This window comes from Entelurus aequoreus, linkage group LG07 (genome assembly GCF_033978785.1).
Source record: "Entelurus aequoreus isolate RoL-2023_Sb linkage group LG07, RoL_Eaeq_v1.1, whole genome shotgun sequence".
Taxonomy (NCBI): Eukaryota; Metazoa; Chordata; class Actinopteri; order Syngnathiformes; family Syngnathidae; genus Entelurus; species Entelurus aequoreus.
This window is the reverse complement of record NC_084737.1, coordinates 36574956-36602519: the sequence shown is the minus strand read 5'-3', so window position 1 is coordinate 36602519 and position 27564 is coordinate 36574956. Positions and strand designations below refer to the sequence as shown.

At 41.1% G+C, this 27564-nt stretch overlaps 1 protein-coding gene across 6 annotated transcripts; it reads right to left on the bottom strand.

Annotated features, from left to right (window-relative positions):
- Positions 1 to 1110: 1110 nt before the first annotated feature.
- Positions 1111 to 27564, bottom strand: si:dkey-70p6.1 (uncharacterized protein LOC570575 homolog). 6 transcript variants are annotated; one of them, XM_062053430.1, is made up of 8 exons: positions 27184 to 27564; positions 14434 to 14484; positions 14260 to 14378; positions 9479 to 9536; positions 9274 to 9352; positions 8378 to 8841; positions 5230 to 5367; positions 1111 to 3981 (listed from the first exon to the last, which is right to left on the bottom strand). In XM_062053430.1, exons 2-8 carry the CDS (start codon positions 14449 to 14451, stop codon positions 3448 to 3450), a joined length of 1410 nt encoding a protein of 469 aa, XP_061909414.1. In that variant the 5' UTR covers positions 14452 to 14484; positions 27184 to 27564; the 3' UTR covers positions 1111 to 3447. The 6 variants fall into 6 exon arrangements, with proteins under 6 accessions (XP_061909414.1, XP_061909416.1, XP_061909415.1 ...); XM_062053432.1 differs by having other exon boundaries at positions 1112 to 3981; positions 8378 to 8724; XM_062053431.1 differs by having other exon boundaries at positions 1112 to 3981; positions 14260 to 14484.

Below are 27564 nucleotides of genomic sequence, written 5' to 3'. Positions count from 1 at the left end.
ACGCATGCACAGACAACACTGACAATAATAAAACATGGCCCTGAAGATTGAAGAAAAACACCACCTGGGGAATAATTAATTAAAAATTGTCGTCATGTAAAATAATATAAAACATATTTTAAAGTACCGTAATATATATATATATATATATATATATATATATATATATATATATATATATATATATATATATATATATATATATATATATATATATATATATATATATATATATATATATATATATATATATATATATAACCATGAAATATTGCAAGTAGTAATAATAGCAATAAATAAAATAAACTTAAGAACCTCCGTAGAGTTTAAAATGTTCACTAAAAAGCATAATTTAAAGGTGTGGCTTTAATCTTTTTTTTAATACCCTGCAGTCCTGAGGCTCTTATATTTGATCGGGTTGGTCTTTCCAAAAAGCCAGTAATGTGTTGTTGTTTGAGCCTCTCTTTCTTTCCGAACATGGTCACTCAGAGTAGACGTCATACACTGAAAGCCCTGCAGGGGTCAGTGTTGTTTACATTTAGTTTCCAGTAATAACAAGACGGGGTATACCGCGCTGGCTACACTTTGTTGAACATGTTTAACGTATAAATGGCAGTTTCTGCCAAATGTGTTTTACTGTACAATGTGTGGTGCGTAAATACGAAATAAACTGTAAAATGTCACGTCAGGGTAGCAAAATAAGCAGTGAAAAAGCATATTTCTCCACAACACGCTTTGTGTGTGATAACAATCCTCCCGTGCAACCTTGTGCTCTAATTTGATCATCACAATGAAAGTGACGCCTTCACTCGTTCGTTCATTGTGCACATGTTGCGTTGAAGGCATAACACGGCGTGAGGATGTACGGCGCCGTGGCACATCCACGCGTGTTTTTGGCTCGTTCCTGTGCCAGGAGCGGGTGACACTACAATCACGGATGTCACAGGACGCACGCTGCATCCTCCAAGACAGCGCAAGACTCACTCGACCACATGACTCCTGCCTCAAGGTTAGCCTGTTGCCATGGAGACAAGCCCGCCAATGAAAATTGGGCAGGCAGTTGCGATGTCGACTGCAAGCTTTTTGTTTTAAGGGATGACCTATTTTCACCCCCCATCATGCATATAAGGGAACGCGTGTAGATGATCCCCCTCCCCTCAAAAAAAAAAAAGGCTACACATACTTTACACTAACAAAGGGGATTGGGTTTAAAAAAAATAAAATTTAAACCAAAATCCATTTATACTGTATGTTTATTTTTACCAATGAATGCAAAAATGAAGACACGTTTTCCCCAACCACAATCATGTTGCATCTTCTTCCCCCACACACCCTCTTAATTTGTAATAAGCGAGACTATGAGATAAAACATATGGTGTTTTTAAAGTGGCACTTTATTACAAAAGTATAAACTTGACGGACATTTCATGAATAGTCTTGATATAAAATATTACAATCTTTTGCACTTAGCACTTAATCACACGCTGGCGGAGTACAAGACCCTGTAGTCTGAATAGCAAACACAAAACAAGATCTGCCACACTGAAGTGGCGTGGAGCTTTCCAGGAACACGCCACTATAGCTTCATGGCTTTGAAATAAAACAGAACACACTGGAATTTACATTGCAGCTGTGTGAGTCACAAGAGAAGTTATTCCATAACAATATTAAACATCATACAAAAAGATAGATTTCTTGACATTGATGATATATTTATTATTCTTTCTCTTTTGTAATGTACATACACATTGCATCAACATACAGTATAATCACACACTTTGCTGAAGATATTTGGTCAAATGAAATCATCGTCCAGCATGTGGTTGCGTCTGCACTCTATGTCCTGCTTGTCTTCTTCTTATTCTTGCAACATTTGAACACTGATAACAGAGAAGATGTTGGTGATGGAGTGATGATGACGCATGACTTGTACACACCATATACTGTAATCTCTCAAAGCCGCAACTATGAAATCTAGACAGATGACCACAAGGCAGGGACTTTGATGTGATCAAAGGGGAGTCGAGCACTCTGTTGCCACCTTAAAAGACTTTACCAGTTTGGTATTGTTTGTGTTGCAGGCGCAAAAGGAATAGAAATGAATGAGTGAATGATGAGTCCCAACTCTAACTGGCCTTGTGCTCTACAGAGAAATAACGCACTGTGGAAATAAACACCCTACAACAATAGGAAAAAACCCAAAACATTAATATAGGTACCACTTGACAGGGCTTAATTTTTCTGAGTTTTTTTTTTTCTTTTCTTTTTTTACAGCATGCAACTTGTAGCAGGCAAAGTGCAGGACAGGGTCAACAAAGTAAAACAGCTCATTTACAGACAGCAGTGGAGACAGTGTTCAGTCCGTGTCAGCTGGGACACAATTTGTAACCATGAAAATGCTTTGTGTAGGCGTTAAGGAGGAATGCAAAAGGTGTGCAATTTATTTTCCTTAGAATACTCTCATAATTGTTTCTCTTTGTCCCTGAGCGTTCAAATGTTTTGACTAGTAATTCATTCCTTAAATAATTTAAATTCCATCCTGAATCGATATTGTACAGAGCCCCTAAAGGGACATGGAGGGGAAAACATTTTATACTTTTGCGAGATATCGCAAAAGGTCCTTCTTTATTCGTAGTCCATGATCTCTACATTTAGCGTACATCCACCGGTACTGTAGTTCGTTGCTGATGAATTCAACCAGGACCGCAAGATCACAGTACCCATTACGACGAGAAAGCCCCCTCGCCCTGAGTATTCTTTTCGGATGTCTCTCACTTATGTCAAAGCCATGTCTACATGCAAGAACGGATTTGATGTCTTTATATGTTAGGCAAATACTAAAATAGAAATCAATAAACTTCTCCCACGAATGATGGGTAGGCTCCTCCATCGCTTTGTCTGTTTCACTTCCGGTTCACTGACATAGGAAAAAAACGTTTTGCGAGACCTCGCAAAGAGTACTGCGAGGTCTCGCAAAACATGTTTTTCCCTCCATGTCCCTTTAGGGGCCCCGTAATATTGACTGCATTCAGGGAAGGCCTATTCACAAGTGCTACCGAATATTTCTCTCATTGCTGTGCTTGTTTTCCAGCCCATAAACAACTTTTACCCGCTAGATCAGAAAGAATTTAGGCTTCTTACTTTCTTGTGCTTTGCACATTTATAAATGAATGAACTACAGCATAGTGCTACTGTTACCTACTGATTGCGCTGCAATAGTCTTGTGCTCATCAATTACTCACTACCTTTGGGTTCCTTAGAAGGTTTGTAGATTGGACTTGGCCTAGGTCATAACAGATAAACATTAGTACCTTAAGGCCCCTGGAGCCCGGGAAAGGCATGACGTTATGATGTAAACAGTATGTGTGGGGGAGCATGACGGGGGCTCAGCCGCCATTCCTTAGGGTGTTTGCTCCTTGTGGCTAAGGTCACAGTGCAGCCGCCACCTCAAAGCCCTGTAACGTACATCTCCATGCCGTCATTGAAGGTGAAGATGGTGGTGGTGCTCGAGGAGGTGGAGCCTTGCTTCAGGTCACCGATGCTCTCGTACAGGCTCTCCCCCGGCAACAGCAGAGCTTTGGCAGGCAGGTGCTGTAATTTGGGGTTGTGCTGCGAGGGCGGCGGCGGAGGGGGCTGTTGCTGCTGCAAGGGCTGCTGGGCTTTCTTTCTCCTCGGCCGCAAAGTGGCACATGTGTTGGGGGGTCTTTCTCTTCTCCAGCCGCCCCCGCCATCCAGATTCTCGTAGGCTGGATCACACTCCTCGGCCCCGAAGGACTCATAGCAGTGGTCGTCAAGGGACCCTCCAGTTGCTTTTCCCTCCTGAGGGGCCCACGTCTGAGGTTTGACAACTACGCTAAAGCCCCCGTCTCTGTCTCGGTCACCACGACCCAAGGTCCTGAAGCCGGGATTGGACGGAGGAGACCCAGGTACTGCTCTCTTCTTCTTCCCTGGTTTACACACCTTTGAGTACATCTCAGCCACCTGAAATGAAACAATTGATGACAATGGGCCCCATTCAGCAACCGTTCTTAAGAACAAATTTTGTTCTTAGGCCCACTTATGAAGTTTTTAAGGAGATTTTTGTATTCACCAATGTTTTCTTACTGGGATTTGTTCGTAGGTAAGAACAAAATCTACGAGTGCTCCAGAGCATTCTTAGGGTGGCCTATTTGTTCTTAAGTGTGACAAGTTCCCTTACTTCTATTGTCTAATGTTAAATTAATATCATAGCTAGATAGATTTTATATATATATATATATATATATATATATATATATATAGATAGATATATAGATAGATAGATAGATAGATAGATAGATAGATAGATAGATAGATAGATAGATAGATAGATAGATAGATAGATAGACAGACAGCTAGACAGACATATAGCAAAATGAGCAATATATAGAAATTTCAAAATACACACACACTGCAAGATGCCGCAGATCGTGCCCTGGGCAGAGAGCGCATATTTCACGACCATGTACGAAGTGACAAATATTTACTTGAACGCTTTAAGCTACCGAGAGCTGCCCCCCCCTTTCTTAAACTTACGTTTTGACATTATGTATTTCCCCCGCGGGATAATACGAATTTATCTTCTGTAATCTGTTTGTGTTTACTCCGTGGGTCTGATGTTCGGCTTTTCCGCCGGAATTGTGCCCTTATATGGAGAATTTAGGGCGTTTACCTATGCAAATTACGGGATTAAGTGTGTTTACATATGCATATTGCGGAAATAAGGGCGTGTTAATATTAAAATTATGATAGACACGCACGCACTAACCATTTGGCATTCAGCAACTTAAGAACAACAGGTGGGAACAATTTGGGCGTTTAGGAACACGTCATAAATTTGAATAGACTCCTCTTAGGAAATCACTTAGGAAGAAAGATAAGAGGAAAAGTTAGGAACTTATTGCTGAATGGGGCCCAATTTACTTAGTTAGTATGTTTTGTTGCTTGTATTGTTTGCACTGGACTTTTTGTTATTGTGATGCATGTGAGGCACAAACTGTGTACCATTTAAATCAGTTAATCAATCAATCAATCAATTCCTTTATTGTCATTGTCATAATAACACTTAAGTCATACATGTCAACGAGATTTTGTTTGAGCTTTGTCCAGCGGCATAAAACTGCATTGAAGTTAAAAAGCAATAAAGCATTTTTTGGGCAAACATGTCAAAAAGGAATAATTAAAAGGAAACGTGCGTCCTCCCTTCCTTACCACAGCAGCAGAAGGTTGCATACTCTCCATCGTGTGTGCAGCCAGTGGGCCTAGGGCTTTATTGTGGAGCATGAGGGCATCTTCATCCTCTGGAGGCTTCCAGATGTACTGCTCTCCATTGCCCATAAACATCACTTCCTGTCAGCAGAGCAACACATTACATTTGTATGAATGTCCGTATATTCTTCAGTATTGCACTGATGAAACAGTTTAAATAAAGAAGGTGCGTTTTGAAATCACACCTAAAAGGCCCCTTAGGGGCATAAAACGAGGCATGGATGTATGTTGTTTTTTTTAGTGAGTAGACTTTCACTTGTACTGTGAGGAACCCTGTGCTTGGAGTCTGGGTGACTCACTTTCAGCATCTTGCATCATGCGCTGGAAATGCGCGCCGAGCAGCTCAGCCAGCAGACTGTACGCATGTAATCCTGTCGACTGTGTCATGTGACTTAACTGAGGTTCCTGTGCATAGTTTGACCTCAGTGACTTCACACGAGGCAGTAAATGGCCTCCCACTGTGACTGGAGGAGAGCGCCTCGCATTTAAAGCATAAAGTCTACCATGATTAGTGGCAGCAATCAAAGAGCGTGCTCTCTATGTTGTTATTGTTGTTAACGGGAAGTAGCATCCATTGCTAAGCGCTCTGTGAAATCAATGCGCCCAGGAAAGATGTTTTTGCAATGCTTAAAATGAGCCATATACTGTAAATATTACATGTTATCCTGAATGTGCCTATTACTACATGGCTGTATTCATGTGACTAAATGTATATTACCAGCATTGTTAGTCCCCCTGTGCTAGCAGTTTTTTTTACTATCTAGAACGCAGAGACAAGTGAAAGACGTGTATTCTTTGTCTCACATAAAGATTGTGGAGGATGAGAAAAAATCCCCAAAAAGTGCAATTTTCTTTTTAGTTGACAGTTACAGTTAGCGATAGAGCCACTAAGACATTAAATAAGGTTGCTTACATTGTCCCAGTAAAACAAAGTGTTTATAAACTCTCATAATGGCCATGAATATCATACTAATTTGGAGATTTCAATGATTAATTGGAACTTTTCTTTTTTCCAGGGTGGCCCGAGTGTAGCTGGAATAGGCTCCAGCTTGCCCCCCGAGGGACAAGCTGTAGAAAATGGATGGATGGATGGAATTATTTTAAACTTTTAAAACAGGAACTGAGAGCACAAGTTAATTTGAATGTTCTCAAATTACACAACGTCAAAAGTATATATAAAGAAATGCATACACTCCCACTAATGCTTTGAAAATGCCCTTTAGCAAGTTTCCCCTTGACTAGAATTGATAATACTTGATTAGATGTACCTAGCACTTTCCTAAACACTCAAAGCGCTTCACAGGGAACTGAGAACACATCGTTCATTCACTCCACATTGACACGTTGGCGGTGGTAAGCTAAATGTTTTGCCACAGCTGCGCTGGGGTGAGCTGACGGACGCGTGGTTGCCAATTTGCGGCTACGGTCCGTCCGACTACCACCAAACATTCATGAAGTCAAGTGTCTTGCCCAAGGACACAAGTGCCGTAACTAGGATGGCAGAAGCTGGAATTGAACCAGGAACCCTTGAGTTGCTGGACGGCTGCTTTACCATCTGAGCCAATTGTCCTAGAATTGATGGTTTCCTTACGGAAATATCAAATTATGAACACATGTGCAACTACACTACTAATTTGGAATAATTGTCCTGTTAGAACGCACAGTTGTGTGTAAGTTTCAACCATTTATCGGTTTAATTTGAAGTGGGATTGAAAATATTGGAGGTACTGTAGTCCTCATTCTTCAGGATTTCTTCTACAATGGCAGCAAAACGACCTGACGCTCCTACCACCATGCTTGACGTTTGCTGCAGTGTTCTTAGGTTGAAACTATTAACTCGTATGTCACATAAAAAAGTGCAGCTTTTAACCATTGGAATAATTTCTATAGTTTGAAAACATTTAGCGGGCCGCATTGAAATGTTTAATATGTTGTATTAAGCCAAGGTAGCACAGTTAACTGCTTTTTTGTGCTGTTTTTGCAAGACTCGTGTCACATGACTTCAAACTTGACACCTCATTGGCTGGTTCTGAGACAGGATAGATTGCTTTAGCCTTATTTTGGCGGGAAGAGAGGCTTGCTTTTTGAAACAGTGAATTTTTCAGCTCTCAATTTTTTTACATTGAATGTTTATACACAGAATTCTTTTACACTGATTTTTTTTCTACACAACATTTTCAAACATTTTTTTTTCAATGAAACATAATTTGATGTAAAAAAATTTCAGTTCACAAAATTCAAACGCAAAAATTTCAGTTACACAAATTCAGTGTCAAAAAAAGCTTTCGTAATAAAGACACAAATTAACCTGCATAAACAAACACAAGTCCAAAATTGTCTTATGGGATCATAAACCAGTCATGATCCGCAAATTGGTCAAAAAACAGTCTGGAACCTTCTGCACAACTTGTCAACAGACTTAGGTGAGTATATGTATGATTGTATTTGTATTACATTTTTAGACTGTGTGTAGGTTAGAGAAAATACCAAATAAAATAAAACTTGTGCACCCAATTCTTGCGAAAATCATTGTAGACATATGTTGTGTTGTCATTCCATCCATCCATCCATTTTCTACCGCTTATTCCCTTCGGGGTCGCGGGGGGCGCTGGAGCCTATCTCAGCTACAATCGGGCGGAAGGCGGGGTACACCCTGGACAAGTCGCCACCTCATCGCAGGGCCAACACAGATAGACAGACAACATTCACACTTACATTCACACATTAGGGCCAATTTAGTGTTGCCAATCAACCTATCCCCAGGTGCATGTCTTTGGAGGTGGGAGGAAGCCTGAGTGTGTTGTCATTCCATCCTCGAAAAAGAATGGTTGGAATAAACCATGAAAAGGAACACATTTATATATGATAATGTTTTATTTCAGTCTCTTAATAATGAACTATTTAGCGCTGATTTATTGAGTCACCCAAAATATTAACAATCTAAGTGTTTGTGTTGTAAATGTTAACATGGTGAACAGTGATTTGAACAGCATTATAGCTCTACATTTGGCAGATTATGAAGTTATGATTTTTATTCTGTCGTCTTGACGCTCAGCGGTGAAACTAAGTAATATAAGAACATTCTACCAACCTTAGGGAAGGAGGGAACATTAAATGCGTCCATGTTTCTACGAGGCAGCTTTGTGCTGTGTGGATGTGGCGGTGGAGGGGCGGGATGGGAAGGCGGAGGGTGTCGTGGCGGCGGCACCGGCGGGTCCCCCGTGTCCGTCCCACTGTCCCTCTTCTGTGGCGCTTTGTCGGCCTTCCTCAGCTTCCTGACACAGGCGTACTCGGCCGTCTCAGGAGGATGAGGTGGAGACATGACCTGGTTTTCGGGATCGGGCAGCCCTCCTTCCACATCCCCGTCCGGATCAGGTGGCGCCGGGGTGTTGGCGGGGACAGCCGGGGGGGCCGGAGTGTCCGTCTGCCCGGCCCTGCCTACCATGGCATAGAGCGCGTCGTCAGTTCGCGTGGTTGAGGAGCCACGGCCCACTTCAGAGTAAGTGTGCTCTCCATCCTCTCCAGTCCCAGAGGGAATCTGGGGAAGCTGCCTGCCTTGAGAGCGAAGGATCAGAGTTAGACTGGCAGCCAGGACCGAACTGGTTCTGGACACCTCTGCCAGGCTCAGGTTGGTACCACAGTCACCATAAAGCAGAGGTCACATCCTCTGCTTATAACATGAGAGCAAAACTGAGAATTTGTTTAGATTTTTAGGATCCAAATTGGCTTCCTTCCAGCAGGATGGACATACTTTTCTCCAGGGCTAAGTCCTACTACTAAAGTTTGCTTGCTCCATGATTTGACTTATTTTATATTGTTGTTTCTCTTATGGTTAGAAACCTTGACCCTTTTTCCTTTTGGGAACAACACAACCCCAAATTCCCTTTGGATGGCATCCAAAGCATCCTCCATCATTGTGCAAAGCAAACCATCTGAAGTACCTAGAAGAAGAAGGTCAGTACTTTTGCGTGTGAAAGACGCACTTACTTTTGCCATTGCAGTTCATCTTGTTCATCTCAGTGTCTGATTTACTGATGGACCGCAGCTTGGATTGCCTGAGTATGCCCTGGTGACACACACACACGCATGCACACACACGCACACAGGGCCAGTTAAAGACTGATTAAGACTAAAGATGTGAATGATATGTTTCCCTGTTGAATCATGTTGCTTTCTGAACAAGGACGCCTACCATGTCCATGAGACGGTGTTTTCCACCCTCGCCGGGTACATTATGTGTCTTTCCCTTCCTGGAGAGGACACAACTGTTACTGTATGTCAATCGTGGTCACATTAGCTACAGTTGCGTGCTAGAGGGATAGTCCAAGTCTTTGCATGTGAACATGTAGTATACATAGTGCAACTATATATCTTAAGTATTAACACAATTGGCCATTAGACCTAAGTTATACCTGCTAATCGCTGAGATCCAAATGTGTGTAAAGGCTGTTCTACCATTGCAGATTAACTGGCCTTGCATGGATACTACAGCACAGTAACTTCAGTACATTTTGCTGTCCGTGTAAATGAAAAGTGTACCTTTTTTTAAAATGAAGTAACTGTACTTAATGTTTGCAGTATATTTTGATAAAAGCTCAATATAAAAATAATGTGCTCAGATGTCTTGTCAGATTATCACATACAGTATTGGGGTTTTTTCTATCCCTTCACTTTAAAAAATAATTACTTACTTTAGCTTCTGTAGCACACATTTGTCTCCTATTTAGTGTAAACATTTGTCTACCATGAAGACTGGTGCATGCGTACAAAACCTGCTCCGAGGATTGAGCAATCAAAAGTGTATACAGTTGTACCTTAACTTGAGTGTTTTGAGATAAAAGCTGTCTCTCAACTAATTGTAATGCTTAAATGAAAACCGCTCTTATTTTTACATTTTGCTTATTATTCTCAATCCCTATGTAAAACAAAAACACATTTGTTTTTCTTTGTTTTCTGCATTGTAAGTCATAAAATGTATGAGGTGGCTAACCATGCAGCAAAAAGGAGTACTCTATTGCACCCATAAAGCCCTCTTAAAAACTTCTAAAAGCCGCCAACAATTCTCCATTTACATCTCGTGACCTGAATATTAACCAATTAATAGCGATATTTTCATTATAAGGGCTAACACAGAGGAACTACTTTTAGCTGTGACGTGATCACAGAGGGCTCACTAGCTTATGCAGCTTTTGACATACTGAGCTGCTGCTGCTGCATCGCCTCTGAGCTGGTGAAAGTTATTTCTACATTATGAATCATGCCTTTCACCTGTATGGTAGACAGATGTGGCCATAAACTGAGAAGTTGGTCGACTTTGACATTCAACTTATACCCGGAGATTGTGAGAAAGACACAAAAAGATGCTCGTTTGCGACAACTTTTTTTTTTGTAACCTGCACGAGGGTAATGATTAATTCGTCATCTAAACGGGAAGATATAAACATCCCACAAGTCAGCATCCCAGTGAAAGCAGACGTTGTACAGTAAGTGATTGTTTTATTATGTTCATAGTTTGTATTTCTTGTTTAGCACTTAGCAATAGTGCTACATGATGCTTAGGGTTTCACTAAAACTGGATCATTTTAGCACACAGCTTCTAAAACTTGTAGCTCATCTTCCTTGTAGTTATGCTAAAAAATATAAGGTTTTGGATCATCATTTGTCCCAAAGTAGTCTTTTATGGCACTCATGAAGTTTGTCATGGGTGGTCAGTTTTGTTGTTGAAGGGAAAAGCGAACTTTGTGATGCCTCTGTGAAATCAATACGTCAATTGTACATGTTATTATGAAAGTGCCTGTTACCACATACACTATACATACTTATATATGTTACTCCATATATACTTGCAGCGTGTACATAAAATGTTTATGGAGTTTTTTGGATGTTTTTTAGAGCTCTTTATAGGCAGAATAGAGCAAATCCCATTGGCTCTGTTGTTAGCTGACTTTTGGTAGCGTTTATCTACGAGTTAGAATGCATAAACATTGTCTTACATAAGGATTGTAAAATAATAGATAACATTTTTTAAAAGTGCAGTTCTTCTTTAAAGGGGAATTATTGTGCAAAACCAAATTTTCTCACCTGTTGATGTTTTTGTGTATTTGGGATCTGCATAAGTCCTAAAAATTTGAAAACAAACCATGGAGGCATAGCAAAGGTAACTATAAAACAATCATGCCTTCCGTCATTCTTCCTCCAAACGAACCGTTTGGAATTTTCTCTGACTGTTGATGTTATTCCAATTGGTGACATCAGCTGATATATCCATGTACAGTATCGTCACGTTTTACCCGAAGATCTTTGTGCCAGTCCGCCATTGTGGTCCGATGTTGTAATAAGTAAGTTCCTTCTTTTTACCTATCCTCTTTTGTGGGGCAAACTGGCTGGTACATGCTAATGCATCCTCCGCTGTTTCCTTTTTTAATACAAAGTATCGTATATATAACTTATATCTGCCATTAGAATTCATATGGAAGCGCTAAAAACTACAACATGGCTGTCGGGGAGAAGACACAGTTGAAGTGGACGCACGTAAATAAGACCGCCAACAAAACGGCACATCCTAAAGGGACTTCAAGACGATCTGTAAAACATAATCTATACTAAAGTGGACCAAAACACTGTAATTACATGTTATGTAGACCACAAGGAAGTGTTTTAAATCAGTGGTCCCCAACCTTTTTGTAGCTGCGGACCGGTCAACGCTTTAAAATGTGTCCCACGGACCGGGAGGGTGAGGGTGTGTGTGTGTGTGTGGGGGGGGGGGTTATGGTTTTTTTTTTCTTTTTTTTTTTTTGTGTCATAAACAAATACAATCATGTGTGCTTACAGACTGTATCCCTGCATACTGTATTGATCTATATTGATATATAATGTATATATTGTGTTTTTTATGTTGATTTAATAAAAAATAAAAAGAAAATGTTTTTATTTTTTTTTATTTTTTTTTTTATTTCTCGTGCGGCCCGGTACCAATCGGTCCACGGACCGGTAGCGGGCCGTGGCCCGGTGATTTGGGACCACTGTTTTAAATGATCCGACCAAAACATTTGACTTACTCTCTCGCATTAGCTTATAGCTAGAGATCAACATACCTTTTGTTTTTTTAAACCATGAGTAGGAAGAACGTGAGGGTGAAGGACAGTGCAAAGAAGAAGAGGTGATGTGAATGAACAAAAACAGGGCGGAGTGTGTAGTGAACTTTGCAATTCTGCTAGTCAATGCTGGTCTGCAGCATACTGAAGAAGATGGAGTCATAACACCAGCCAAGATTGTTAAAATAATATCTAAATGGTGTACATTTATCCATGAAAACATGGAGAAGCTGCTTATGGTGTGTTTGATGGAGAAGCAGCTGGAAGGAAATGCCGTTGAAATCCAGTCTCCAAGGTAAATTGTGTACATTATTGTTATATTACTTCATAAAACTCCTTTAGTTAGTAGTACATTCTATCATATTTTTTGTATACAATATTTCTTATCTAAAAGTTAGGTTTTTTTAAAAGGCATTTTACATGTTAAAACTGTACTGTTTTCAAGTCATTTCAATAGGAGATAATGATTGTCGATGCAAGTGATTTGAGTTAAGAGCTGCGTCACAGAACCAATTAACCTCGTAAGTTGAGGTACTACTGTATATGCGAAGGGATCTGGTGTCAGATGGAATACGGGGGTTCTAAAATGTTACTGGATTCCATTGAGGCACTATAGTAAAACATTTTCAATAAAAGTTGTGTACATTCTTCTCCTCTCAGCGTCATGCTCATATTGCGCAGCTTCCACCCTGACCATGCCTTATCTGTTGCATCAGTGGTCAAGGGCTTTTCTGGCTACCGTTTTTAGAAAAAAGTGACCAACTCTACTGAGCCGTGGTCGTCGATTACTGCTGTCCACCTGGAAAGTTGCCGTACATGGAATTTGTAAAATTGTAACGCGAGAAATCTTGAATTTTGTACATGTTTTTTTGTTGTTGTGTACAGTGTGCTAAGGCAGTGTGCCGTGAGATACAGTCTGGTGTGCCGTGGGAGACTATGTAATTTCACCTAATTGGGTTAAAAATATTTTTTGCAAACCAGTAATTATAATCCGCAAATGTGCCGTTGTTGAGTATCTGTGCTGTCTAGAGCTCGGCAGAGTAACCGTGTAATACTCTTCCATATCAGTTGGTGGCAGCAGGTAGCTAATTGCTTTGTAGATGTCGGGAACATGATTTGTCGTGATCACAATATGCAGGAGGCAGCGTGTAGGTAAAAAGGTATCTAACACTTAGACCAAAAATAAACAAAAGGCGAGTGCCGCTAAGTGCCGCTAAGTGCTGCTAAGAAAAGGCATTGAAGCTTAGGGAAACTAAACTAAAACTGAACTGGCTGCAAAGTAAACAAAAACAGAATGCTGGATGACAGCAAAGACTTACAGCGTGTGGAGCAGACGGCGTCCGCAAAGTACATCCGTACATGGCATGACAATCAACAATGTCCCCACAAAGAAGGATAGCGTCCGCACAACTTAAATAATCTTGATTGCGAAAACAAAGCAGGCGCGGGGAATAGCGTTCAAGGAAGACATGAAACTGCTACAGGAAAATACCAACAACACAGGAAAAGCCACCAAAATAGGAGCGCAAGACAAGAACTAAAACACTACACACAGGAAAATACCCAAAAATTCTAAATAAGTTACGGAGAACGACTTTTTATTGTCAATATCGGCTGCTGAGTAAAAATTGTTTATGTTTTCTGCTGGTGGTGTGCCTCGGGATTTTATCAATGAAAAAAATGTGCCTTGGCTCAGAAAAGGTTGAAAAACACTGTGCTACCGAATGCAGTAATTAGCACTGGCAACAAAAAGATTGAAGATGTGATTGTTAGTCTTATGTTGAGTTCTGTGATTGACATGCGATCAGGGTGTACCCCACCTTTCGATCTCAAATCAGCTGAGTGTGTACCAGTACTTGTGTGTAGTGGGTCATCTCACCTCTGGCAGCCCACGCAGAGCACCACAAGGAGGATAGTGACAACGAAGGCTGAGGCAGCAGCGATAACACCCAGCAGCAGGACCTTGCCGTAGGGAGGAGCCGTGAAGTTCAGCCCGTCCTGCATGGAGGCCATGTGGGAGCGCTGCCGCTCACTTTCTCTCACACACACTCACCTTTACCCTCACGTTCATGCACACAGGCAAACGCCACGCTCTCACTGGGATCTACGGTGAGAAGGAAAAGTACAACTACTCAACAAAACAAGTCGCACAGAACAAAAAAGTACTGTTAAATGTTTTCAGTGGTAAAGACATCTGTTACGACAGGGGGAGAAAATGTGAGGATTTCTGTCCAGCGCTGAGGCACTGAAGTGAACAGACAACACGCCTGCGGCATTTGCTTCACTTCTACCTTGTTTGAGGGATTACCGAGCTCTCTGTGTCACACATATTTAGACATCAACAGCAGAACTGCAACAGACAGCCCTTCTGGAACATGCCTTTTTTTTTTACTTTAATTTGTTGTGCTTGACCCAATAAAACATTTTTTAAGAAACGCTACAAAATTCCAAAGAAAAATATTATCAAGGTGTATCCATGTCCTGTCAACATGCTAACATTTGTGCTGAATCTTCCTACATGAAGTACTGGTTAGCACATCCGTCCCAATGCAGGAAATCCGGGTTCGAATCTCTGTCAGGAGTTTGCATGTTGTCCATGCATGAGTAATAAGAATAACAATAATGATGATTAATTAGATTTATATATTACTTTTCTAGACAATCAAAGCACTTCATGTAGAACTGAGAACACATCATTCATTCCCTCCACATTCACACATTGATGGCGGTAAGCTACATTTGTAGCCACAGCTGCCCTGGGGTATACTGACGGGTGTGCGCCTACGGTCCCTCCGACCACCACCAAACATTCATACACATTCATACACCAGTGTGAGCGGCACTGGGAGAAAAGTGGGTGAAGTGTCGTGTCCAAGGACTCAACGGCTGTGATTAGGCTGGCGGACGCTGGAATTGAACCTGTAACCCTAAAGTTGCTGGCATGGCCGTTCTACCATCTGAGCCACGACGTCCCAATAATGAATTTTAGCCTCTTTATTGTCCATAGGTCAGTCCGTCCAGGATTTTGTGGGATTTTTTTTGTGATTATTGCGGCCTAAAATGCTTAGATTGGGTGCAGCTTTTTTCAGAAAGTTGTGGCAAAAGTTGCGATGTTCTAACATTGAATAAACTTGTGATTTTATGAATTGCCGGTAGTTATAAATGTTTGAAGTCTTTCTTGTAACCTCAACCTAAAAAAATCTCAGGATTTCATCGAATACTGTATTGATGTTTTACTCACTTTATTCCGCACAGACTTAAAAGTAAACACTAGGTGGCAGTAAAAGCAATTTCTCAGAGATTATTGGCAAATTATTGTTTTAATTACAACAAATATTATTAATAACTACTTATAATTACAGAAAAAAACACCACAAAAGGCTTCCTTATCGTCCGATGTCTGCTCTGTTGTCCACAAGTTGCAGACATTCTCTGAGTTTGTTTTACGCTTGAAAAGTTTGTCTATCTTTCTGTTCCAACAAATCTACCTCTGTGCGTTAAAAGCATTTGTGAACAGTTGAGAGTGATCTACGACGACAATTTTTCTTGGTAATTGACAGACAATGAAAGATTATCATCACACTTCAACCTCTCTGTCATGTAAATTCTGCCTCTTTGCTAGGTCACTTTGCAAATGAGAACATGTTTTTAGTTGCTTTACCCCCAACGAATAAAGGTTAAATAAATATATCAAATATAAAAGTGAGGAGGCCGGTGTGTTGCAAAATGTTTGTATACTACATTACCCAGAATGCTTAACGTCGTAGACGGGGACTGGGAGTAGGTCTGATCTGAATTGTGCCGTTTGAGCAACAAAGAGTTGATATATTGTTACACGTTGCTGTTCCTACTTTGTCTACAGAAAAAACAAACATAAGTCTTGATTAGACAGCTGACGGGCACATTTTAGCGCAACTCAGAGACAAATTCAATTGGCAAAAATGACGCCGTTTAGCCAAAATGTGTGAGGAAGTTGCGATCATTGGCCAAAATTACCAGGTTGCGCGTAATTCGCAAGAACTGGTCAAATTTGCGTGAATTGGCGCGATGGTGACATTGCGAATTCCTGAAGGGACTGACAGGTGTGAATGTGAGTATGAATGGTTGTTTGTATGTGTCCTGTCATTAAAGGCCTACTGAAATGAAATGTTTTTATTCAAACGGGGATAGCAGATCCATTCTATGTGTCATACTTGATCATTTCGCGATATTGCCATATTTTTGCTGAAAGGATTTAGTAGAGAACATCGACGATAAAGTTCGCAACTTTTGGTCGCTGATAAAAAAAGCCTTGCCTGTACCGGAAGTAGCGTGACGTCGCAGGTTGAAGGCTCCTCACATTTCCCCATTGTTTTAAATGATGGCCGTCAGCAGCGAGAGCGATTCGGACCGAGAAAGCGACGATTACACCATTAATTTGAGCCAGGATGAAAGATTCGTGGATGAGGTACGTGAGAGTGAAGGATTAGAGTGCAGTGCAGGACGTATCTTTTTTCGCTCTGACCGTAACTTAGGTACAAGGGCTCATTGGATTCCACACTCTCTCCTTTTTCTATTGTAGATCACGGATTTGTATTTTAAACCACCTCGGATACTATATCCTCTTGAAAATGAGAGTTGAGAACGCGAAATGGACATTCACAGTGACTTTTATCTCCACGACAATACATCGGCGAAGCACTTTAGCTACGGAGCTAACGTGATAGCATTGTGCTTAACTGCATATAGAAACAGACGAAATAAGCCCCTGACTGGAAGGATAGACAGAAGATCAACAATACTACCAAACTCTGGACCTGTAACTACACGGTTAATGCTGTACCTCCTGGCGAAGCCTAGCAATGCTGTTGCTAACAACGCCATTGAAGCTAACTTAGCTACGGGACCTCGACAGAGCTATGCTAAAAACATTAGCTCTCCACCTACGCCAGCTCTCATCTGCTCATCAACACCCGTGCTCACCTGCGTTCCAGCGATCGACTGCGCGACGAAGGACTTCACCCGATCATCGATGCGGTCGGCGGCCCGGAGACGGAGAAAGTCAAGGTAGTCACGGTAGCGCGTCTGCTATCCAACTCAAAGTCCTCCTGGTTGTGTTGCTGTAGCCAGCCGCTAATACACCGATCCCACCTACAGCTTTCTTCTTTGCAGTCTCCATTGTTAATTGAACAAATTGCAAAAGATTCACCAACACAGATGTCCAGAATACTGTGGAATTTTGCGATGAAAACAGAGCTGTTTGTATTGGGATACAATGGTGTCCAAATACTTCCGCTTCAACCCTTGACGTCACGTGCAAATGTCATCATACCTAGACGTTTTCAGCCAGAAGTTTCCCGGGAAATTTAAAATTGCACTTTATAAGTTAACCCGGCCGTATTGGCATGTGTTGCAATGTTAAGATTTCATCATTGATATATAAACTATCAGACTGCTTGGTCGGTAGTAGTGGGTTTCAGTAGGCCTTTAACTAGAGGCCAGTCAAAGGCCTACCTCACCTTTCACCCCAAAGTCAGCTAGGATAGGCTCCATGGCACATGACCCTGGCTGTGGGAAAAGAAACTGAATAAAGTGATTTTTTTTTATTAAGACTGAACGTGCCAGCATAATTATTATTTCTCACCTACAACAGCAACGTGGCCCTTCATATTATGCAGTTTTCCATCTTTTTATCTTATATTTCATATTTGGCACAATCTCAAAGAGAAAGCTGGCATGTGCACATTTTTTCAATATTTTGTTAAAAGGATTCCGACACCTCAATATCACAGTGTTTGTTGGTGTTACTAAATCCAACATGGTAAATGTCTCTCCCTCTGTACGAAGGTAGTTAGACTTGATGCTGGTGGCTGTGGGACACATTTTAAGTCCGTCTCTCCTGGGGATTCTTCTTGTTTTTGTCAGCCTGCTGTTGGGCAGCCTGTAGATCATCCACTTCAGGAAGGTGTGTGGATGACAACAGGAACAACACAGACTGGAAATGAGGTATTAAGTGGAGACTTATGCCATTTTTTTACTTAAATGAAGTAAACAGTAAACCTGGTTTTAAAAGCAAGTTGCCTCCTTGGAGTGGTGAATATGTAGTCTCCAAAAGGAGATGTTTCTTGATGCCATGGATGTTTGCTTATGACCATTGGCGTTGTTAGGCCTATTTTAGGGGGGCTGAAGCCCCCCTAAAATGTTGTTAAGCCCCCCTAAATAATTTAGTGTTAAAAAAAAAAAAACAAAAAAAAAACATTTTTTTTTAAATTTTTTTTTTTTTTTTACAAATACATGCCGACATATTCATTATAAAGTGGCCCGAATATGAGTTTAAATACATAATCATATAACCTGTCATTATTCACTCAGTTTCCCCTCACTTCATAGCGTAAGGTAGAGAGCCCCTTTAGTGCGTCGGTATCCAATCCATTCCACTTGTTCATATAGAAAATGCCCACATCACTCAAAATCCAGTCCGCATTTTCTCTGCGACCTTGCTTGTGGTCCTTGGACTTGTTCATATAGAAAATGCCCACATCACTCAAAATCTAGTCCGCATTTTCTCTGCGACCTTGCTTGCGGTCTTTGGACTTGTTCATATAGAAAATGCCCACATCAGTCAAAATCTAGTCCGCATTTTCTCTGCAACCTTGCTTGCGGTCCTGCAGGTGTACGAAGTACGTTAGCACACAGCTAACTTACAATTGTAAATAATTTAGTTTTTAAGTTTTGTGTTTCTTGTAGAATCTATATAAAGTAATATACTTTAGCCTATTGTTAAAATAATGAAAAAAACATCATTAAATATATTTGTTTTATTGTATTGTTACATTAATAGCTGTTGTATTATTATAGGATGGCTTGTTAAACATTTCATTGGATTTTCAGAGGGTGGAAAAACCAAGATATTTAATATAAAAAGTAAAATGAATAAATACATAAAAAGAAAAAGAAAAAAAATGGTTAAAAGCCATCGTCCCGGGGAGCATTTAATTTTGTCCCGTGCATTTTTTTTACCGTCCCCGGGACGACGGGACTACGTTAATCTCAAACCCTGGAAGTTACATTTTATTGTTTGCATTATTTGTTTCAGCATTGCACTTTGAAGATGGTTCCTCAGCTCTTTGACAGCTTTGGCTCTTTTTCAGATCAGCAGACGGACTCCAAGTCTTTCTTATTTACAGTATATATAAAAGTTCCTCATTTCTATTCAGACTTCCATATATATTTAATTTCCTTAACGGCTTGCCATAATATATATATATATATATATATATATATATATATATATATATATATATATATTATATACAAGCCAAATTATCCCGATCCAGATATTACTTTAATTCAAGTAATTAAGTAATATTTCCAGGGCTTGAATTTACAACCATTTTAGTCACATATGTGCCCAAAATGTAATCTGTGCAACTTCAAAATATTTGGGAACAAACAATTATTGTATTGTGAGCTAAAGTGGTGGCATTAGCCTCTATGTTGTGAATGAATAACATAGAGGCTAATGCCATGACTTTCATTGTGTTTCAGTGTATCTTGAAGGATCATGCAAGTCATTGTTTCTTGTTGATGCTGTAAACAAAATGTCACTGTGCAAACCCATGTTTGTTTGTACTGAATACAGATTGAAAATAAACCCACTGAAATAATAATAATAACAATGATTAATTTGTAAGTCTTTGTTAGCCGTTTGTGAAGTTTTGTGCTTGTGCGCTACGTTCGCTCGCATCCTGCATCTCCTGGGGGCTAAGCCCCCCCCCCCCTGTCCTTAAAAGCTAGTGACGCCCCTGCTTATGACCCCTTTCACACAGCAAACTAATTCGACTTGTATTGTCCTTTTTGCTCCTTTCTTTTCATTGCACCTCAAGTGTGACTTTGCTGATCTGACAGTCTAAAGGTCCTCTGGGGTCACTTCTAAGAACCAAGCAGTTCTCTCTTCATCACAACTTTACCAAGACAGGTCTAAAACCCATATGACAAATATGGTGTCAGCGGAGTCCAAATTATTTAGTGGAGAGGTGTTTTATGGCTTCGACCGTGAAAGCCGAAAGCTGCGTCACAATAAAAGCCTCAGTTATTAACTGCAGGAAATTTGTGATGCAGCTGCAGGAATAGCATGAACTTCAGGTAACCGTGATTTACGCCTCCATCTGCACAAAGTGTTTGTCGAGTTCAAATGTTCTTTTACAGCAGACCATATGAGGAGGTTCGTCTGGCTCAGAGATGTGCAAATTTAGCAGATGTTGGGGGAATTTACATTCCTATAATTAGGTTCAGCCGTGGACTTAAATGTGTACCAAGTTTTACTGGCAGGAAACACTTGTCCTTTTAGTCATGGCGGAACCTTAACCATCATTGATTGTTATAAATTGTTAACACCAAGGGTGTCCAAAGGAGACATTTGCTACCATTTTACTTCATAGTGGGAAAACCATTTAATACAAAAATACCCCGCAAACAAGAAAAAAAAGAGGGCAAAAAGGCACAATGTCAACACAAAAATTTAAAATGTTGATACAAATAACTAACAATAACACATTACTTTGTCTTTAAATATAGTGAGGATATGTGGTGTAGAAAAATGGATGAATGTGTTGGAGACTCTAAACCAGGGGTGTCAAGCTTGTTAGAATTGCAGACATCGTCACAGTTATGGCTGCTTTGCGCCTCATATGCCTGTTTTTTGTTTATCTTTGTGTTTGTATTACCTGTCTCCTTAATGAAAAGGGCTTCTTACCTGCACTTGCCTGCCATCTCTACATCAGACAAACACCGAAACGTAACAGATCATACAATATCAAAGTTTACATTAAATTTTTCTCTGTCAAAATTGATAAATCAAAAACATTTATCAATATAGAATACTGGAAAGTGCTTTATGGGAGGTGAGCTTGAGTTCTACACCTGTGTTCGAAATTGTCCGTAGGTGTTAATGTAAGTATGACTGGTTGTTTTTCCTGCGATTGACTGGTGAGCAATTTAGAATGTACCCGCTTCTCGCCTAGTTTACCTACACCCTACGAGAATAAGCGGTATAGAAATTAAATGAAAAGAATAAATATCAAGATGGCCTCCTGCCACTTGTTTTGAATGTTCAGTACAGCATACTTGCCAACCCTCCCGTTTTTAGCGGGAGAATCCCGGTATTCAGCGCCTCTCCCGACAACCTCCCGGCAGAGATTTTCTCCCGACAAACTCCCGGTATTCAGCCGGAGCTGGAGGCCACGCCCCCTCCAGCTCAATGCGGACCTGAGACCGAGTGGGACAGCCTGTTCTCACGTCCGCTTTCCCACAATATAAACAGCTTGCCTGCCCAATGACGTCATAACATCTAGGGCTTTTAGAGAGTAGAGTGCACAACTGCGCACACAACAAGGAGACGAAGCAGAAGAACGAGGAAATTACAGACATGGCAACGCCGTCGATGAGCAAGATGAAGAAATACGCTTGCAAGTTCCAAAACGAATGGAAACAAGAATTTCAGTTCATCCAGGACAGTTCGAAGGGGAAGGTGTATGTTGCCTGTACATTTTGTAGAACAGACTTCTCCATTGAACACGGTGGCCGAAATGATATACTCATCATGAACGGAGAAGTTAAACAGGACAATAGTGCCATCTAATGGATAGCCACCGGAACACTGAAATTCAAGTATTTATTTTATTTATATGTAAATAAAATAAATATATATATATATATATATATATATATATATATATATATATATATATATATATAGCTAGAATTCACTGAAAGTCAAGTATTTCATACATATATATATATATATATATATATATATATATATATATATAATATATATATATATATATATATATATATATATATATATATATATATATATATATATATATATATATATATATATATATATATATATATATATATATATACATACATATATATATATATATATATATGAAATATATATGAAATACTCGAGTTGGTGAATTCTAGCTGTAAATAACCACGCCCCCAACCACGCCCCCGCCCCCAACCCCCACCCTCTACCCCCCACCTCCCGATATTGGAGGTCTCAAGGTTGGCAAGTATGAGTACAGTGGTACCTCAACTCATACTTGCCAACCTTGAGACCTCCGATGCCGGGAGGTGGGGGTGGGGGGTGGGGCGGGGGCGTGGTTAAGGGCGTGGTTAATAGGGGAGTATATTTATAGCTAGAATTCACCAACTCAAGTATTTCATATATATATATATATATATATATATATATATATATATATATATATATATATATATATATATATATATATATATATATATATATATATATATATATATATATATATATATATATATATATATATATATATATATATATATATATATATATGAAATACTTGACTTTCAGTGAATTCTAGCTATATATATATATATATATATATATATATATATATATATATATATATATATATGTATACATATTTATTTTATTATACATATAAATAAATAAATACTTGAATTTCAGTGTTCCGGGGGCTATCCAGTAGATGGCAGTATTGTCCTGTTTAACTTCTCCTCCGTTCATGACTCGGCCACCGTGTTCAATGGAGAAGTCTGTTATACAAAATGTACAGGCAACATAATTACATACACCTTCCCCTTCGAACTGTCCTGGATGAACTGAAATTCTTGTTTCCATTCGTTTTGGAACTTGCAAGCGTATTTCTTCATCTTGCTCGTCGACGGCGTCGCCATGTCTGTAACTTCCTCGTTCTTCTGCTTCGTCTCCTTGTTGTGTGCGCAGTTGTGCACTCTACTCTCTAAAAGCCCTAGATGTTATGACGTCATTGGGCAGGCAAGCTGTTTATATTGTGGGAAAGCGGACGTGAGAACAGGCTGTCCCCACTCAGGTCCGCATTGAGCTGGAGGGGGCGTGGCCTCCAGCTCCGGCTGAATACCGGGAGTTTGTCGGGAGAAAATTTCTGCCGGGGGGTTATCGGGAGAGGCGCTGAATACCGGGAGTCTCCCGCTAAAAACGGGAGGGTTGGCAAGTATGCCTCAACTCAAGGGTGCACTGCTGGTCTGCACCATACAGAAACAGAATGAGTTTAACACCAGCCAAAATGTTAAAAATAATAAATAAACGACAGACATATTTCCTTGAAAATATGGAGTAGCTGCTGATGGTGTGTTAGACTGAGAAGCAGTTGAGACGAGATACTATAGAAGGTAAATGATGTACATTAATATTATTACGTTAAACTACAGTTGTTGTTGAAGTACTACATTCTAGGAGTGTCAAAAAAATCGATTTTCGATTGATTTTGATTCTTGTTTGTAACGGTTAAAAAAAAACCTACTTTTTTTGGTTGAAATCTGTCCTGTCCATTCACTCAGACAAATCATATTGTTGATGTAGATGATCATATCTGCTGTACAGATTTACTTTAGAAAAGAGAAATAGTGGATATGTGTCTTGTTGCCTTATTTGTATTTGACTTTATTAAATATTTGGGTAGCATTTTGTTAAACAAATCCAGTTTTCTTTTTAGTAATTTAAACATTTGTTAGAGCTGTTTGTCTATTTTATGGAGGAATGCAGTTAATCATAGAACTGGTACCCAATGTATTGATTTTCAATTTAGAATCGGTTTAAATCCAGAATAGATTCTGAATCAAATCGTTACCCCCAAGAATTGAATCGAATCATGTGGTACCCAAAGATTCACAGCCCTACATTTTGTTGTATTGTTTTTATACTGTCACGGGGCATGCGTAGTCCCGCATGTCTTCTGTTGCAAGCTCTGCCGGCGCCTCCGCTGGCAGCGCGCCAGGACAAGCCCCTGCTCGCTCTGGCCGCACAGCGGCCACACGCCGGCAAGGCTGCAGGCGATCAGCAATCAGCGCACATGGGACTGATGTAGGCGAGCAGTATAAAGAAAGACCAGTGGACCCGAAGATCCGGGGCCGGAACGTAATTAACTCCTCGTAGTAAGCATCCCGTCTCTGGCTTCCCTCCCGCCTACTTGACCTCTCTCTGTGTCTTCCCAGTTCCCGTGTCTTATGTCCCTTGTGAAGTATGAAGTGAAGTGAATTATATTTATATAGCGCTTTTGATCTAGTGACTAAAAGCGCTATACATAGTCAAACCCAATATCTAAGTTACATTTACCAGTGTGGGTGGCACTGGGAGCAGGTGGGTAAAGTGTCTTGCCCAAAGTGCCCCCCCCCCCCCCCCCCCCCGCCCCCAGTAAACATAACATATTCAATATTTATTATCTAAAAGTTATATTTATATTTTATGTTTTGAAAAATCCAAATTCCAATTAAATACTTTTTTATCAAATTCAATGGGAGACATTAACTTCAGATACATAGCTAGGTACTGAGATACATAGCCAGGTATTGAGGTACTACTGTATGTCGCCCACAAGAGAAAAAATGTGGACACCCTTGTCATACACTATACACACTTGGTTATCAATTATTCATCTTAGCAAGACAACTGTAGGCTCCCAACTTTTTCTGTTCAACCGTGTTGAAGAAGACCACATCAAACTCTTCAAAAACAATGAGCTAACATGACGTCTCTCGGGTTCAAATGAAGTGACCTTTGACTTCAGTCCTACATCTTATAGAACGTCTTACCAGAAGAGAAAGTCCATTTTCTTCCATTTTCATTTGATGTATACAGTATGTGAAGTGATTTAGTGTAGGTGGTGTATCAGCCCAGTGGAAAAGCAACATGCAGGATACTTTTGAAGAACTGAGGAACGGCACATGAGTCATCTGTCAGTGAATGAAGAGGTGCAAAGACCGGAAGCAGTTCTATCTATTGTGAAACGGCAGGAGAGCCCATAGCAGAAACAAGGGAGAAGGTAATGAGTGAGAAGAAAGGGGATGGTGTAGGTGGGGAGGTAAAGAAAGCAGAGCGTCAGGGAGGAGAACGAGCGTAGGAGTCAGGTGTTTGAAGACGTTCAAAGCAGGTGATGAGACTGGCCGCCACATTTCCCAACAAGGTTTCCTCATCGGCTTGTCCACGGCTCCCCACCCATTCCCTGTCTCCCCCTCCCCCTCCTGCCTGCGGTGCTGAGCCAGAGTGACGCCTTAGCACTGCAGTCTAATCTCTGGCCTGGGAGCCAACCAATTGGACCGGCCGGGTCTTGGACGGATGCCTTCCAGCTAAACAATGGTTTGTTGACAGGTGGACTGCACATTTGATACACCACACAAGGGACCGCGATGTGTTCAGGTGCAGTAGCCATGACAGAGGTCACCTGTTGACTTGGCTCCAATCTTGGAGTGAAGCATGCGTGCCGTCGCCTGATTCCATTTTCCACTCAAGTGAAGGAGTTGCATGGTTTCTGCATGCAGCACTTGACAAGGCCATAAAGTCAACAGGCAACTAGGGTGTAGTCCTTACAAAAATAGCACGGGCAAGCATTTAGCCCAGTACATGTTCGATACCAGAAGGGTTTTGTTTTCTAGGAACATGTCCTGCATTTCTGTATGTCCATTATTAATAAAAGCCGAGCCGCCTTCAGTCAGCCAGGCTGGGGCCACACTGCCAATCTGCTGCATGTTTTGATAAACCACCTGGGAGTATAGAGCAAAAACCTCACTCTCTGTGTGACACAAATAACGTGTGTGTGTGTGTGTGTTGGGGGAGATGATTGAGAGGGGGGACGGGACTGCTATTGTATGAGAATGTGAATTAGGTCAAATGTTTCCTTGCAACAACGATTAACCGTGCGCCCCGTGAGGAAGAAGACTGAAGTGGAAGAGGTTCTGTCTTTATCTCTGTTACCTCATTTATTTTTATTAATATTATCTTCTTTTTTTTTTAAATGAACAATTTCTTCGGATTACATCCTTTTCTGGCAGTTCAGACAAACACGCTGTTGAATACAGATGCTGGAGGTTAAATGACAAGGCGGCAGCATCTTCTGGCTCCTATAGTCTTCCCTCCTGGAAATCAGGAATCGCCCCCTTGTGAGGAGCTAAATGTGCAGAGATGGGCTTCATAGTAGCACCAATAGCAGGCATCCATCACTGGCGGATGTTGGCTGCTGGCTCCAACCGCAGCAAAGCATGGTGACAAGAATAATGGAGGGAGCATGATTAGAAGTGTGTGGGTTTTTAAAAGAAAATTCACACCAAAGGTTTTTTTTCCAAATCAGTGTGGTTTGGTAAAGGATGTCCCTAAGGTCAGCAGGCAACTTAAAGCCGCCCCCCCCCACCCCCCACCCCCACCACCACACACACACACACACACACACACACACACATCCCCCAAACCCTCCATGAGTGGTGGGAGGAAAGAAGGTGGGGACCGCAAACGTCCACAGAAACCTTAATTATCTTTATACTTCACCTTAGCACACTTCACTGCTTACATGCGCATGAAAAGGTGTGATTGGCTGCTGTTTTTCCACCTTCTCTTTCCCACATTTTATCCAATATAGGCGCTCCTTTTTGGGGTTTGAACGCTAAAAAAAAAAAAAAAATGCAATGCAGTACACAGCTGAGAGGGGCGCACACGTGTCCGCGCCTTTTAACGGATGACCAACGTGGACGTGGCGCGGCTGCACAAAGAAAACATGCCACACGCCTAAATGAATAATGAAATCCTTTTGTATGTATCACATGTGTACAAGATCTAAGCACATAATGTACACCCCCCCAACCCCCAACCCCCCACCCCCACCCCCACCCCACTCCAACACACGCACGTGCACAAGCGCGCACACGCGCACAAACACGCACTCACCCACACACGCGCGCACATCATGATCCAGGCATTGCGCTAAAGCATCCCCATACTCACTCAGCTCAGAGGTTCGGAGAGGCGCAGCATCAGTCCGTCCTTTGGGTTCAGGTTCTGCTTCGGCTCGGACCAGCAGCCCTGCACCAGCCAACCAGCATAATCAATCACTTGCGACACTCTGTCTTCTCTGGGCTTCACACAACAGGAATGCAGCATATTGCATCTGGCAGCTTTTTTTTTTTTTGTGCACTGCCCGCTGACCCCGAAACTGTACCGACTACCGAGCAAGGGCCGCTTTCTTCCCAGTAGAGATCCGAACCTTCCGCCCTGACGTTTGCAACCCGGTCCAACAGAATCTCCAAGAGCCGGGTTCTCCTCCAGTATCCCTCAAGCCCCTTCCATCTCCACTTGCATCCTCTCCTCGCAGTCACTGCGCTTCCA

What these genes read in the sequence shown, in the direction of transcription:
- si:dkey-70p6.1 (XM_062053430.1), bottom strand. An exon ending in GATGAACTGCAATGGCAAAA is followed by an intron (nt 8,842 to 9,273) that starts GTAAGTGCGTCT and finishes TTCGCTCTCAAG; the next exon opens with GCAGGCAGCTTCCCCAGATT. An exon ending in TGCAACCTTCTGCTGCTGTG is followed by an intron (nt 3,982 to 5,229) that starts GTAAGGAAGGGA and finishes GTTTCATTTCAG; the next exon opens with GTGGCTGAGATGTACTCAAA.